General features: G+C 57.2%; 1 protein-coding gene across 1 annotated transcript; it reads left to right on the top strand.

The window, feature by feature from the left end:
• Positions 1-1,919: 1,919 nt before the first annotated feature.
• Positions 1,920-12,951, top strand: NCOA5 (nuclear receptor coactivator 5). Its single transcript, XM_088154467.1, has 8 exons — positions 1,920-2,030; positions 7,448-7,514; positions 9,240-9,479; positions 9,548-9,663; positions 9,745-9,871; positions 10,047-10,246; positions 11,282-11,605; positions 11,710-12,951. Exons 2-8 carry the CDS (start codon positions 7,477-7,479, stop codon positions 12,318-12,320), a joined length of 1,656 nt encoding a protein of 551 aa, XP_088010593.1. The 5' UTR covers positions 1,920-2,030; positions 7,448-7,476; the 3' UTR covers positions 12,321-12,951.
• The last annotated feature ends 1,850 nt before the right edge of the window (positions 12,952-14,801 follow it).

The following is a 14,801-nucleotide window of genomic DNA, read 5'->3' as shown; positions in this document are numbered from 1 at the left end:
GTTCTGTTTTGGGGCCACAACCCATTTCCATTTGGGATGCCTGCAGCATCAGAACTCTCACCCTACAGACTCAGGAATGGTCAATTACCCCCAGCCCAATTTAGTCAGCTGGAGGGGCCCCAGCAGTTCCCTCCTGCCTAGCATTGGAGGTAGCCCGGAGGTCTCCAGCCCCCGGGGGGGGGCATGGCTCAGCCTTCTGCCCTTTGGGAAGTCAGAACCCGGCATGTTTCTACCCCCCCACACCAAGGCTTTGGAATGGACAGTGGAACTCTGCCTGCACCCCAAATTCTATTTCTGCCTCTGAGGAAGGAAACCAGCACGGGGTGGGGGGGGCGCAGCAGAGCAGGGAACTTCCTCCAGGCCTGGGGTTTCCCATCTGACAGGGTAGAGGGGCTTGCTTGATGCAACCCAAGGAATGTCCCCCCATCCCAGACTGCAAAATTCCAGGAGGGGCCACTTCCCCATTTGCTGTTAGGCTTGGCTGAAAGTCTTGCTGGGAAAAGGCGGTGTTGTGGGTGGACCCACGGCCATGGAAAGCCCCTCCCCATTCCCCATCTCATCAACAGGAATAACCCCTGCAACCTACTCCTTTCCCTAATACAAGGCGGCTCCATTTCAGCCACGCGAAAGCTCCATTTAAAAGGAAGGGAAGGACATGCTACAAGTCCTGTGTGGCTGCCTCAGTAACCCCCTAAGCTCTGAGAGCAGGTTAACGAAACGCAGCTGATGTGTTCCTCTGCCATGCTGGGCTCCCCCCGCCTCCCCCCCCCCCGCATATCCAGGTGCTGAGACAGAGTTTCTCCTGGTGAACCTAAATGACTCAGTCCCTGTGGGTAAGACTGAGGACTAGCTGCTTGTGACAAAGCTTTCCAGGAAACAATGGCGCCCCGGAGAAGGTTTTGTTCACGAGCGTGGCCAGAGAAAGCGGCGCAATCGGCACCCACCACGCTTACTATGACAGAAGTTCCACAGATTCAGCCCAATCTGTAATGTCAGAAGAAAATAAAATGCAGACCCTACAGGCAATTGTAAATAGTTAGTGGATTTGTAGTGGATGCTCGGAACATAGCTGCCGATTGTGGCGTGGATGTCTTGAAGCGGGCCGGTTCTGATGCAGCAGTCGGCGAGTATTTATTTATACAGTATTTAAAATTCTAGGCTGCTCAACTGCAATGACTCTGGTGGCTAACACAGAAAAAATCAGAATAAAATCCCCCAGGGCGGGGGGGGGGACAACAGCCCACTCTCCCCCGCTCCCGTGCACAGGAAAACAAAAGCCCCCGAGCCGAGGCCGGCGGAACGGCCCTGCCCTAATGCTCGCGCGGGGGGCTATTCCCGGGCGCAGAGGCTGCGCAGGGAAGCCCCTCCCGGCGGCCCTGCTTCATGGAGGGGCCGGGGGAAAGCCGGCTCCGCCGCCTCCCGGGGGCCCGGAGGGCCGGGGTCTCTCAGGCCTGCTGCGGGACCCCTCCCTCCCAGCTGCCGCTCTGGGGCGGCAAGGGGGAACGGCGCTTGGCTGCTGCGCCCCATTCGGGGGGGCTCCGGCGGGGGAATATCGGCCCGACGGAAGGCGGGCGCGGGCAGCGCCACGGAGCCGCGGGAAGGGGCGAGGGGGCCCGCGCCAGAAGGTGCCAGCCCGGAGGGGGAGCCCCAGAGTCCCGCCCGGCGAAGCTCGACGGCCGAACGGCCTCTTCCGGGGCGCCCCAGAGGAGGCCGGGGGGCAAGCGCGCCCAGGACACCTACAGCAAAAAGGGATGCGCCCCGCCCCGCCCCGCCCCGCCTGGCCAGCCCCGGGGGATTGTGGGAGATGAAGTCCGAGGCGCCACGAGGCCGGAGCCACGCGCAGGCGCCTGCCCGCTCCCAGGGCCGATTGGCCAGCGCGGGAGGAAGGGGCGGGGCCCGCGCGCCTCGAGGCGGGCAGGCGGCCCGGAAGCGGAAAGGCCGGCCCCGCCCTCCGCTCGGCGACGCGTCGCGAGGCGAGAGGAGGCCGTTGCTGCGGAGCAGCAGGAGCCGGACGAGGCCCGGCGATCCCGGTGAGTGCGGCGTCCGTCCCTCGCTGGCGGTCGCATCGCCTCGGCGCCGGGGGTCGCGCGCGGGGCCGCGGGGGGTGGGCCGCGCGCGCGCTCCTCCTCCGGGAGACCGGCAATAAACGCTCCATCCCGCCAGTGGCTTGTTGTGTTCTTTGGCGCCCGTGTCCCGCCCGCCGCGCGGCGACGGCCCATCGCGTCCTCCGGCCCCTCGGGGGCCCCGCTCCGGCTCGTCGGCGCCCCGGCGCGGCTCTGCCTTTTCCGCCCGCCCGGGGGGGGGCGGCAGGGGAGGGGAGGGGAGGGGGCGGCTCCCGAGGAGGCTCCGGCTCCGGACTCCCCGGCCGGCGTGGCTTGCGGCTTCCCGCCCAGACCGGCCGCGGGATTCCGGGGTTGGCGCCGCCCGTCTCCCAGCGGCTGAGGGGAGGGAGGCCGCTCCGGCGGGTTCGGGGCTCCGGGAGGGGGCGGTCCTGTCGCGCCTCGGGCCCGCCGGCGTCGCTCTCCGCGGAGAGAACAAGCGTCGCGGGGCCTGATCTTGCCTGGCCGAACTAGCCGCCGGTCTCGCCCCGCAGCCCCCGGCAGCGGCGCCTCTTCCCCGACGTTTCGCCCGGATCCGTCCCCCCGAGGTGCGGCCGCGCCGGAGGCCCTGCGTCGAGGCGCGGGGGGGGGGTCTGGGTCTGGGTCTGGGGGCGCCTTCGCCCTCCAGCATCCTCTGCAATAAAAAAGCGTGCGAGACCTCGAGACCTGTGTTTTGTGCTCCACCCGACGGCCGCCTTGCTCTCTCGAGAGAACGTTGTGCTTAAATACCTTTAGTGTTCAGTTTTGCTTCAACGTATTATTATTAATGGCTGCAGCTGTATTCAGTTCAAGCTGTTGTCCCATAATGGGCTCGTTCTGAGTTCTCCATATACGCCGCTTGTCCTTCACTGAGAAGTCAACTTGCAGATCATCGGTGTCGGCAGAGGATCATCCGGGGCCGGGGCCTTCCTGAGGATCAGCACTATATAATAGAGAAGCTCTTAAAAAGAGTTGAATTGATTCCCTTAGTTCAAACTTAGTTCTTGTGTTCTGTCTCTGTGTCGTTTTCTTGGCAGCGATACAGGAAAGATTTGCCTGCCCTAACTTGTGGCAGGTTTGGGTCTTTTATTTCGTTTATCCCCAGTCTAGTGTACAACCCTGGGATTTTCTGGTGGCCTCCTATCCAAGTACTAACCAGATCCAGCCCTGATTGGCCAAGGTCAGCTAAATGCATCTTTGGGTAATCTCAAAAGAGTGTTCCCAGGCAGCTTTTCACAGGGACTCTGAAGAAGTTGCTGACCCGTCAAGTCTGTAGAATTGGATGATGGCAGATGGAGAATATTGTCGGGACTTGGATGTGAAAGCTGCTGCTGTGTGACTGCAAAATGGACCCCCGATTGCCTCCTAGATCATCCCCATAGAGTTTGAGAGGCGAAGCAGAGCTAGAGGCCAGGGAAGCAGGCGCGTGCTCCAGCAAAGCCATGCACGCGACAGAACACAGCTTCTAGCAAGGAAACGTTTGCAACCCAAATACTGAGATTTTACAAGAATTGGAGAAGAACACAGTTAAAGTTAGTCAGTGGACAGTATTTTGCGTTTCTATAGAATTTGGCAAAATACCTTATAAACAGATCTGCAGCCAAGAAGTTGAAATGGAAGAGGAGATGCTTACAAGAGGTCTAAACTGTCATTCAAGCTACGTGTATCGCAGTTGGAACTGGTGCCGCTCAGCATAATTCACAAGCAAAATGCACGAACTGTTGAAGATGAAAAATGATTCCACGTCAGCAAGCTACAGTAGTTCTGAAAACTTTAAAGAAGACCTCAGCACGTGAGGAGAATGAAGTATTCATATCTTCCATTGAATAGGAAATAATCCGCTCGAGGATATAGACTCCAATCTACCACACTGGTGCAGTGCAAGTTGGTCCATGTCCATTTGGTCTACGTATCTACATGCACACATGAGGAGGAGGAAGATATTAACTCTGCCTCCTCAGCATTGGGTCCCAATTGCTACCTATCATGCTCGCCCTCCCTCCCTCCCTCCCATACAGTTTTGCGTAGATGATGGAGCTCAGAGGGGATGTTTCTTTCCCATTTCCTGCACGCCTGTCCTGCCCCAGGGCTAGGAACAGGGCAGTGCATCCAAGGCTCTCCCTTCCTTTTATCCTCCACGGTCACGTGATTGGTCTGAGACATAGTGATTCTCTAAAAGCCTCCAGCATGTCCGTGTCACTTGGGTCTCTGTTGCGTCAATGCAACGCCACAGGTACTATCCTCTGCTGGTTCTCATGGCCATCAGAAGGAGCCCTGCGGCTACATAAGAAACCCTTTTCCCGTCCAGTGCTTCCTGGCAGGTTCCCACATGGCTGGGTCCTGCAGGACCAGAATATAGCTGGAAGGTGGCAGGAGCTGTGGAGACCCTGGAGGGAAGTGGTCGTTGCAAGGAGACTTGGAAGTCTGCTGTTAAGTCCAGAGGACACTGAGGCTGGATGGACTGGGTGATTGGCAGCTTCCACTGACCCTTTGTGTGCTTACTGCTGGGTGGGGGGAAGACGAGATGACCTCCAAGATCTCTTTTGGCTCTTACCTTCTAACCCTGTGGAAACCAAATAGATCCATTGGGCACCTGGGGTGCCCCGACTGAGTAGGTTCCTTGTGGAAGTTGCCAGCATAGTCACCTCCACTGTAGTCAGGGCGGGATCTGATCGTGACAAGCGGCAGATTCCAATGTCTCCTCCTGCCCCCACTTTTGCTTTGAGAAACAAAACCCAGATGTGACATGTAGGCCTCCATGTGAGTAGGAATGACTTGACTCAGGTGGAGCCTGTGGACTGCTCAGACCTCCCCCCTCCCCCCCAGGAAGGCACGTCAAAGTCCCAGCAGTGTAAGTATGGGAAACCCTGCTGCCAGCCCAGGACAGGGTCAAGCAGCCTTGGTGATGGGGGGCAGTATAGCTTGTCCCTGGAGCCCAGCTTCTAGAGCAAGTCCTCGCATCTGCAAAATTAAGTCTCTGGTCACCTGCAGAATTTCCTGGATGAAATGCCCACCCCTCTTCCCCCTTCCTTGGGCTCTCAGCTGATGCCAAGCCCGAAAGTAGGATGGGTGCATATTTGCAAAGGGGGTGCACACCCTCCTCAACCATCCATGTTTGGCTAATACAAGCCAGGTTCACCTTTCATCCACAGTAAGGCCATGGATGAGGGAAGATTTGCTGTGGCAGACCTGGCATTGCACAACAGCAGCCAGAGACCAAGGCCTCCAAGGACCCGGTAACCTGTAGCCCCGCTGGGGAAACTAGTCTTGGGTGCCCAGCCTCTTTCCTTGGAAGCGGCCCATCCGCTGCCTCCCCCCTTATCTTCCTTTGGCCATCACCACCTTCACCCTCCCTCTGTGCCCCTTCTGCTCCCAGAGCCCCAGCCCTAAAGGAATCTCACCAGCAATTGTCTCACCTCCCTCTCCCTCCCAAAGGGAGGCATTGGGCAGGGAGCCCTTCACTGAGGAGATTTGATTTGATTTGATTTGATTTGATTTGATTTGATTTGATTTGATTTGATTTGCCACCCATCTCCCCTGAGTGACTGTTTAGCGCTTGGCTTCCTGCTTGGGCGGTTTGTGCGCTCCCTTCCTCCTCTGGGTTTCTGAGGCAGATACCTAAGCAAGGAACAAAGCTTGTGCCTGGGGAGTTCTCAGCATCACTCTGGAAGGCGGAGGGCTTTTTTCTTCCCAGTCCCGTCTCAAAGCAGTTATTTCCATAAAGGTTGAAGGCCCATAATCCTTGCTCTACCTGGCGTCCTGGCCCTGGCTGTGTAATATTGGTGTTTTTAAATACGTTGTTTTCAGCATTTACTACTTTTCTGGTGATGAAAAGCGGTAATGGGTAGAAACACTGGCTAAAATTGATGACTACTTTTATTTAGTCAGGGAACTTACTTACAGCCATACATCTCATCTTTGTCAATTCACTGGAGCGCCAAACGTTTCTGTAGAAAACCCTCTACTTCACAGGTTGTTAAGCAGGGCTTTTGGATCCTCGGAAAAGGTGCTTGGGAGCACCCACAAAGGCCCTGCTTTTGAGCCATGGAAGCTGTCCCGAGCTGTCTCTGATTCTGTGCATTGCCAGCCGATTTCCCAGCAGAGCTGGGATCTGCACAGAGGCACAGGGAGAGAAGTGGGAACCACTTCCCAGGCAGTGGCACAGACCTGGAAAAGCACACGGCCTTTGCAATCCAGCATGTGGAAGAGATGCTTCGTATGGCCTTGAGGAGAGTGCAGAGCCCTGTGGGACATGCCGGGGGCTTTCGCCACTCACAGGGCCCCAGAAACACGGGCAGGAAGCAGGGAGGCCTGCGAATAAAACAGCAAGAATATCTCTTGCGGCTTGGAACGGTTATGCCGTACTTCAGGCCTTTCTGTTTGTGTCGGCTCCCTCCTGGGTCTCTCTCTTTTTCCTTTCTACCCCCTCTCCCCTGAAAATAAAGGAACCATTTTTGAGAGGTGCCTTTGCTCCTAATTTTGTATGACGAACTGGCAGGTCTTCCACCCAGTGACTGCTTTGCGGCTTGAATGACAAGCCCAAGGAGGGGGCCACCAATTCTCACCCCTCCTGCATTATGCCTGCTACTGGGCGGGGCACTCTTGGTCAGTCAATTGAGCTAGGTTGATCAGGAATAAAGTTTCCCAATAACGAACTTACTTGCTGTGGGGAGGGGGAGCAGTAAGTATTTCCAGGGGCTTCTAGAGGCAGGTACCACCTGAGAAGCCAAGGGTGGAAGTTCCCCCTTTCCTTTCTCCTCTCTCACTTCAAAGGCTGCCCTTGTTGTGATCTTTCTTTGCATCCTCTGCAAAGGACCATTTTGAAAAAAGAAACACTCCCAGCGCCATTGTTTTATTTAAGTCGAAATATATTCAGGTTTAATTGTTCACATTTGTATAATGACTCAATGGAGGTTTGGCAGCCCGGGTTCCACGGGGGAAGGAATCGCTTTTCAAGTGCCCTCCTTTTCGTACGGTTTACGCGGACCGCGTTGAGCTCGTCGCGATGCTGCTGCACCCCTCCCTCTGGATTCTTTCTCGTGGCGGTTGCGTGCCGAGTGAGGGGTCCCCGGCAGTCTGAGAAGCCACCCGCATCACCGTGACAAGGTGAGGGGCTGAGCTGCAGGGCAGGAGAGCCCCAGGCCTCTGGGCTGTCTCAAAACGGATGCCTTGGCGGAAACCTTCACCCGGCGATCTGTGTGTGCCGAACCCTTGATGTAATAAAAGTTGTCTAACGGTGGTTGGCTCCTTGAGTGGATTTCCTTGCTCCAGCTGGTGGACTTTGAACATGTGTTGCTTTCTTTTCAATATACTGATGATCTTTTCTTTGTTTCATAGCATTGAACAGATGGGTTGATTATTCTTTTCAGATATTAATAAAGCAGCGGAAAGAAGAAATATGAATAAGCCTCCCTCAAGGTCCAGCCCAGCGCGAAGGTAAAGTACTCTGAAGCAACCAGTTCCCTAGCTCAGCGGTGCTGCGTCCTGTGCCCCGGGTGGAGCTTCCTCTGAGGGGAATCCGGTGGGGATTCCCGTTCCTTGCGAGCCTCCTGGGTGCCTCCTGAGCTCATCACAGGCGGGGGAGGAGAGTCTGGCTGTCGATTGGACTCCGGGGCGTCCCAAGAGAGCGCCTCGGGGTGGGCTCCACCACGGAGGATGGGCAGCAACGGGGGTTGCGTCGAGGGCAGAGACCTCGGGGGAGCAGCTCCCCTTATGGAGGCACGCCTTTTTTTGCAGCCATATCGCCCCGAAGATGGACGCGAGATCTCCTTTGATAGAGGATTCTTCGGTCCTCTCTTGGCACTCCATCAGCGTTGTGCCCATCATGCGTGGGTGCTTTTGTTGGCATTAGCACAAGCCTCTTACCTGACGACCGTTTCTACCAGGGCAGGAGCTGGGGCGTACCGGGGGACCCTCGGTCAAAGCGCAAGCAGGTGCCCAAGCATTACTCTTGATGCTGGTGGCTAGCGCGCAAGCGGATGCCTGAGCATTGCACTGTCTAATGCTGTGGGCAGCGCGCATGCGGGCTCCCGGGCATTGCCTTGCCCCTGGTGCTGGGGGCTAGAGTGCAAGTGGGCAGAAAGCGACAGTGGTCGCTGGGACATCTGGCTGGAGTTCTTCCAGAGCCCCTGTGGCGTGCCTACGTCTGCCAAGGGCAGCATCATGACCCCTCATCAGCCCAGCTTCTCTTCACAATCCTAGCTGCTGTCCTGTCCCCAGTTTGCCTAGCTCCTCTTTGGGCAGGCTTTCTGGTTCTCTGGCTGTTCTTGTATCCCCCTTGAAATAGACTGTTCATTTGGACTTTGTGAAATCAATTTAAGGCTCTACTTACGCGAAGTCAAAGAATCTGTAAATATGTTCTGATCGATGCTAAACCTTTGGTGAGGGAGATCTACATATTAAAGTACAGTTATTCCACATCTCCTGAATTCGGCAGAGCAGAGAACCCTTCCAGGAGTCCAGTGCTGCGGATACCTTGGTGTGCACTTCTGTGGGGGGCAGGTCAGGGGTTGGCTTCCTTAACTTTTCTGGCTGTTCTGGAAGAGGGGATCTCCCTGCCTGTCTCTCTGGGAGCATGGCCCACTCCTGCCCGAAGTGGGGCCGTGTAAAGGGTCCCGTGTAACGGGAAGTGCAACAGCGGCCTGTTCTAAAGTGGACAGTTCCTCCAGGCTGGCTGCGGATGGACACCCCAGGATTCTCACCATCCACAAGCCATCAGCTTCTGTGGCATGATTAACTTGCTTCAGGGCCAAGATTGATCTTGCTGAACTCTAGGACCTCTGAGCAAATCCAGAGGCTAAGCCATCCCCGAGCCGTACACAGCAGGACCTAATTCGCTCCGGGCTCCTTTTGGACATTTTTAATGTTTGGGTCTAGCAGGACCGTCTGACCAAAGCCTCTTTGTCACGGAGGGTAGGAACTCGTAGGGACGAATGCGCCTCTTTCCTGCGTTAGAAATCTTCCCTTCTTTGGCCTGGAGGTGCTTGCTTTCTGTGGAGATGAGCCCTAGGCCACACCCCAGAAGGAGGCCAAGATTACATGGCTCCCTAAAAGGTGGGCACGTCTCTAGATTTTTATTGGAGTGGAGCTCCACGGGCAACCATTCTGGTTAATTCCCCTGACCACCTCCCTCCTAAGGGCTTTTCCTGGTCCTCCTTGTAGAGAGCCCATCCCGTACGGTGAGAGAGATGCGCGGCGCGATCGCTCTCCTAACCGGGGCAGTCCGCGCAGAGATGGCAGGAACGGCCGAGACTCCAGGGATGGACGGGACCTTCGGGTGCGAGATATGCGCGGGGCCAGAGATCACCGAGACCCCAGAGACCTGAGGGATCCCCGTGATATGCGAGATCCCCGAGACCCTCTCTACGACCGCTACAGGGAGCCAAGAGAACCTCCGTACAGGTACGCTCAGGGGGTGGACCGCTGGGGGGCTGAGTTGGGCACGCCGTCACGGGCTGGCTTCCCTGCAGGCGAGAAGAGGCCTATGACCGCTACACGCGCCCCGACGAATGCTACCGAAGGCGGGAGGAGCCGTGCTACGACCGCTACCGTGACCACTTGGACAGGCCCCCCTCGAGCACAGAAGGTCAGGGACGGGTCTGGCGGTGGGCGAGGGGTGGGTGGCGAAGGCAAGCCGTGCCCTCATGCCAGTGGCCCTTCCCTGCAGAGCGCATGAAGCGGGAGGAGCGACGTCGGGAGGAGCTCTATCGACAGTTCTTCGAGGACATCAAGAAGCGCATCGATGCCGAGCGGCCCGTGGATTGCTCAGTGATTGTGGTCAACAAGCAGACCAAGTAGGGGCCTGGGTGGCTGGTGGAGCTTGTCTGCCAGCTGGGCAGGGCTGGATGGCTGCATTCAGCTCCTTTCCAGAAATGCTGGCGGTGCCCTTCCTTTGGGGTTGCTGCTGCTGCTCAAGTGGTCCAATGCCCCCAGCAGACCTCCTTCTCTCTCGGCTTCTGCTCGATGCAGGGATTACGCCGAGTCGGTGGGGCGTAAGGTGCGTGACCTTGGCATGATGGTGGATCTGATCTTTCTCAACTCAGAGATGTCTTTGCAGCAAGCCCTGGATGATGTGAGCCAAGGGGGCTCTGCCTTTGCCATCGTCATCACCCCACAGCACCAGGTCCATCACTCCTGCACAGTCAACATCATGTTTGGCACCCCCCAAGGTAGGGCTCCTCCACCAGGCTGTGGGCTGTGCAGAAAAGGTAGGACTGGGCGGGCCATAATGTAGTTTTGCTTAAGGCTTGGTGCAGTCCAGCTGATCATGGCTCGTTTAATGGTTTGATTAAGCAAAGCATAATCAAGGCTGGTGTGGGTCTTCCGGGCTGTGTGGCCGTGTTCTGGAAGTTTTGTTTCCTAACGTTTCGCCAGGATCTGTGACCAGCATCTTCAGAGAGCAGGAGCACAGACAGGAGCAGTTCTCTCTGTGCCCAGGGTGATGTGACCCTTTTTGTGGGTATTTATAGAGATCTGAGGGGGGGATTGGGGGTGTGTGTGGGGGTGTGGGGTTTGGGTTAACGAGTGGCTGCTTGTTAACCCAATACTGGTACAGATACTGGACAACACCAACAGCCACTATACCAGGATATACCGGGAAGCCATTGAGATTCACAAACACCAGCACAGCTTCAATAAAAAAGAGGAGAGTCTAAAAATCAACAAAACCTGGCTACCAATCCTGAAAAATACAGCTTGCAAAAGGTCAACGAACTCAACAGTTCACACAATGAACTTGCTAATCACCCCCAGCAGCCCCTCGTTAACAGCTCAATAGAAGAAAAAACCCTGCCTAATCCCCAGGAAGATACACACAGATGCTGACACCAAAACAAGCAGCCACTTGTTAACCCAAACCCCACACCCGTGCGTGCTGGGAAAGGAAATGGGCCTTTTCCAGGTGGACTTAATCCCCCCCAACCTCTGAGATGAGCCACGTGCCGTGGTCTGTGCCACTGACTGATCCGCGTGGTTCCCACCCTGAGGAGGCTCCAAAATGCTTTGAAAATTGGCTGTTGCCCCAGGCCTGGGGTGGGGTGGCCGTTGAGGCTTCTCCTCTTGCTTGTTACGGGTGGGTTTTCTTCTGGACGTGGCAGGACCTGTTTTTCTGTGATATCATTTCTAGCTTTTTTAAAAAAAAAACCTCTAAGCTGCCCAGAGCGGCCTCTAAATGAGTAAAGGCATGCTTCATTTCTCTGCCGCAGAACATCGAAATATGCCCCAGGCCGACGCCATGGTGCTGGTGGCCAAGAACTACGAGCGCTATAAGTCCGAGGTCCGGGAGAAGGAGCGGGAAGAGATTGCCAGGCGGGCAGCCAAGATGGCCGACGAAACCATCCTGCAGGAGCGAGAACGTCCCCCGCCTGCCGAGGAGGGTCTCCGGGGGGGCCACCCTCCGGCCATGCAGGCCCTTCTGAACCTGCTGGCAGACAACCGCTACCTGACCGCGGAGGAGACGGACAAGATCATCAACTACCTGAGGGAGCGCAAGGAGCGCCAGCTGCGCGCCAGTGCCGACTCCCTTCCCGGTAAGTCCTGGCTGACGGGGGAGCCGATCCCCACTTCCCACCCCCCAAGAATGCCGGGGGGCTAGCCAAGACCTGACTCACCTTGCCGCCTTCCCTCCTTGCAGCCTCGCTTCCCAGGCAGACCATGGGAGCCCCTTCAGGGTCCTCGGGGCCGAGTTCCCAGGGACACCAAAGCAGTCAGCCTCTGCCAGCCTCGGCCGCAGCCACGGGCGCCTCCAATCCTCAGCAGGAGTTGCAGGCAAAGATCCTCAGCCTCTTCAACAGCGGGGCGGCCTCTGCAGCAGTAGCAACTGGGGGCAGTTCCGGAGTGGGGGTATCTCAGAACCCAGGTTTTGCTCCGGGGCCGAGCACGCCTGGCCGTGCCCCGCAGCTCAGCGTGGCTGGAGTCTCCCAGGCCCAGCAGCGAGTTTCGTCCCAGGCCGCCCAGGTCCCAAACCATCCGGGTTCCGCCAGGGTCTCCGGTCCCCGGGCTTCAGCTCCACAGCCGTCCCAGCCCCTTTACCAGAGCCGGCCCCCTGCTCCCAGCAACGCAGCCGCCTCACGACCAGCGCCATCTTTGGGGATCAACTTCGACAACCCCAGCGTGCAGAAGGCCCTCGACACCCTGATCCAGAGTGGCCCCGCCCTCTCACACCTGGTGAGCCAGACGGTGGGCCAGGCCCGGGCAGTGCCCCCAGCCCAGCAGAACCTGGGCTCCTACCAGCGGCATTACTGATGCCCAGCGGGCCTGCCTGCCCCCGCTGCGGAATGTTCTGGATGGTGCATGTCTCTCCCCTCCCCTCTGGCAGACTTCTGGTCACCTTGGGCTGGCAGAGGCACCAGGGGCTGCCTTGCCTTAGGCATCCTCTGCTGCTGGAGCCCCCTTTGTCCCCTGCCTCTTGTCTTTTCATTGAGAAGGGGGGACCAAGAGGCGGGCACGCTCTCCTGAGCAAGGAAGGGCGATCTGGAGCTGGCGAGGGTCAGTGGGCTTAAGGGCAAGTCCGAATGTGTGGCTGCCGTGGGAATAACTTGCTGGTAGCCGGTGTTTGGCCCTGCCAGGCGGGAACGTGGTCCTTCTCCAAGGCGATAAGAGAGTTTTTCTGGCTTTCCTTTGGCCTGCGACGCTCCCTTTGATTTAATGTTGTAAAATTTGAAGGTTAACTTTTGGGGGACCTCAGATGTCAGTTTCTTTTCCCACAGAGGAGCCTCTGCTCAGAGGTCCTTAGTGGCGACTGACCCCTGGAGCTGTAGATGTTCTGTTCTTCAATGGTTCTGTTATGTAGAGGCCGCCTCTGTACTGTTAGCAAGAGGACCTAACTTTTTAATAAAGTATACATATGTACATATATATATTAAAAAAATGTGACCGTTTCAAATATTGCAGACTGCTGCTGGTATTTGGAGGTCTGAAGGGGTTTTGTGTCCCCCTGGCAGCAGCGGCAGCACCACCCGTTTGCCAGCGCCGTTAAGTCACAGTTTGGAGCACCAGGAAGCAGCTGGTGCTGCCGAGCGCTCATTTCCCCGGCTCGGTCCAAGAAGCGGGTTTCTGCCTCCACAGCCAGTGCCCTTCGGGTCACCCTCCCTCAGGCCCTGAAGAGGCCAGCTGCAGCAGCACTGGGGGAGCCGGAGCCTACTTCATTGGGAGCTGAACCGCAGTGGTTCTCCCGTGGCGCGCTGAGCCTTCTTGTAGTCGTGGCCTTAAGACTGGGGTTGCTTGACTTCTGTAAATTAATGCAGTCTGCTGTTACTGCCCTCCTAGTAAGTTCGCTTTGGAGTTCTTGGCTGTCCTGAGTGCGAGTTTCCTGGTGGGAAGGTGGGATATAAATCCGATCCGCGAGTGTCCCAGGATCACTGTCGTGAGGAACAGGCAAGCGTTTCCCCCGTTGTGTTGAAACAAAACACCCTGGCTTTGAATGAATGAGTGAAGCAAGAGAAGAAGGCCCTTCTAAGCACTGTGCGATATTTCACACATTTGTTGCTAGAATAATTTGACCTGGAAAAGCCCAAACAAATTTTCTTCCTTTAGGTTTTTTTTTCTTTCTCATGGGTCTCAGCTTCTCTCTTCACAACCTTTTTAGAATATTGACTCTGTTGAATTTGCTGCGTTTATATATTGCCTTTCTTCAAACGGCCACTCAGGGTGGTTTTCAGTCCAGAATAATAACATCGCAACCTGATAGACGTAATGCCAAAAGGAAAGGAAGGTGGAAGCAGGAAGCAGGAAGGAGGAGGAGGAGGAAGTGTGGTTGCCAAAGGGCCCAACCACAGCGGTGCCCAAGCGGTCTCTTTGCAGAACCGTTCCTTTCTGGCTTGGGAGCTGCGGCCCACGCACGGAATGAAACGGTCTGTTTCCCTCTGGGCAGAAGTATTGGGGGGCCGGCCAGGTTTCTGGGCAGGTGGGCCAAGCGGACAGGCTGGCGCCTGGCCATCAGCAGTGGTGGGGGCTGCAGGGATGGAAGCGAGGTGCCGGGAAGATGCGGGATGGGGCAGGCTGCCCTGGGACAGCCGTGGCACAGGGAGAGAAGAGGGGAGCAGTCGGCGGGGCGTGCTGCTGCCTGGGGAGACGAGCGGGGAGCCAGCCACCTCTCGCCCAAACGGTGCTTCATCCAGCTGAAGGGGCGCGGGCTTTGCTTGTGCCGGACCAGGCCTGCCCTGCAGCAGCTCATCAGAACCTTGGGAGTGAGGAAGCTTTCCCCGCTGTGGACGTAGCCCTGGAGCGACCGTTGCGGCCCACGGATGCGCCCGAGGCAGCGTGCGCACATAGCCAAGTCACACAGAACCTCGGCTGTGCGGGTCACTTACACCTGGGAGCACAACCTTGGTGGATTTCGTGCAACAGCCTAACTGATGCTCATGTTCCCGGCCTGCACTGAAGCTCCCCAGAGGCCCTCGTCTCTCTCTGCTTTCCTTCGTCCTTTTCTGGGCAGGTTAGCGTGCTTCCAGCATTTTCATTTTCTAAGTAATGGGGGGGCAAGCAGGGTAGGAAGCCCAGGCCCCCAGGAGAGGAGTGTGCCGGCACACTGGCGTCTCTGGGCCCATGTTGGGGAGGCAGGCAAATCCTCAGGGGCTCCCTAGCGGCCAAGAGGGCCGGGGCGGCAGCGGCAGCAGCAGCCTCTCCTGCAGGCCGAGGAGAAGGGAAAGGACCAGCCGAGTGTTCATCTCCACGCGCCGGTCAGGCCCTGCCTGTCTTGGCTGGGTTTTACCCAGAGGTTACGTG

Source organism: Python bivittatus, unplaced genomic scaffold, assembly GCF_059951505.1.
Source record: "Python bivittatus isolate LINGU-HERP-01145 unplaced genomic scaffold, Pbiv_v1 ctg000700_np1212, whole genome shotgun sequence".
Lineage (NCBI taxonomy): Eukaryota > Metazoa > Chordata > Lepidosauria > Squamata > Pythonidae > Python > Python bivittatus.
The sequence above is the reverse complement of the archived record's forward strand: the minus strand, read 5'-3'. Positions and strand labels throughout refer to the sequence as shown.

Bases quoted from the DNA above. Each gene is read 5' to 3' on its own strand.
- NCOA5 (XM_088154467.1), top strand. From the start codon at position 7,477: ATGAATAAGCCTCCCTCAAGGTCCAGCCCAGCGCGAAG. The intron at 7,515-9,239 runs GTAAAGTACTCT...TCCTCCTTGTAG, and splicing joins AGGTCCAGCCCAGCGCGAAG to AGAGCCCATCCCGTACGGTG. The intron at 9,480-9,547 runs GTACGCTCAGGG...GCTTCCCTGCAG, and splicing joins CCAAGAGAACCTCCGTACAG to GCGAGAAGAGGCCTATGACC.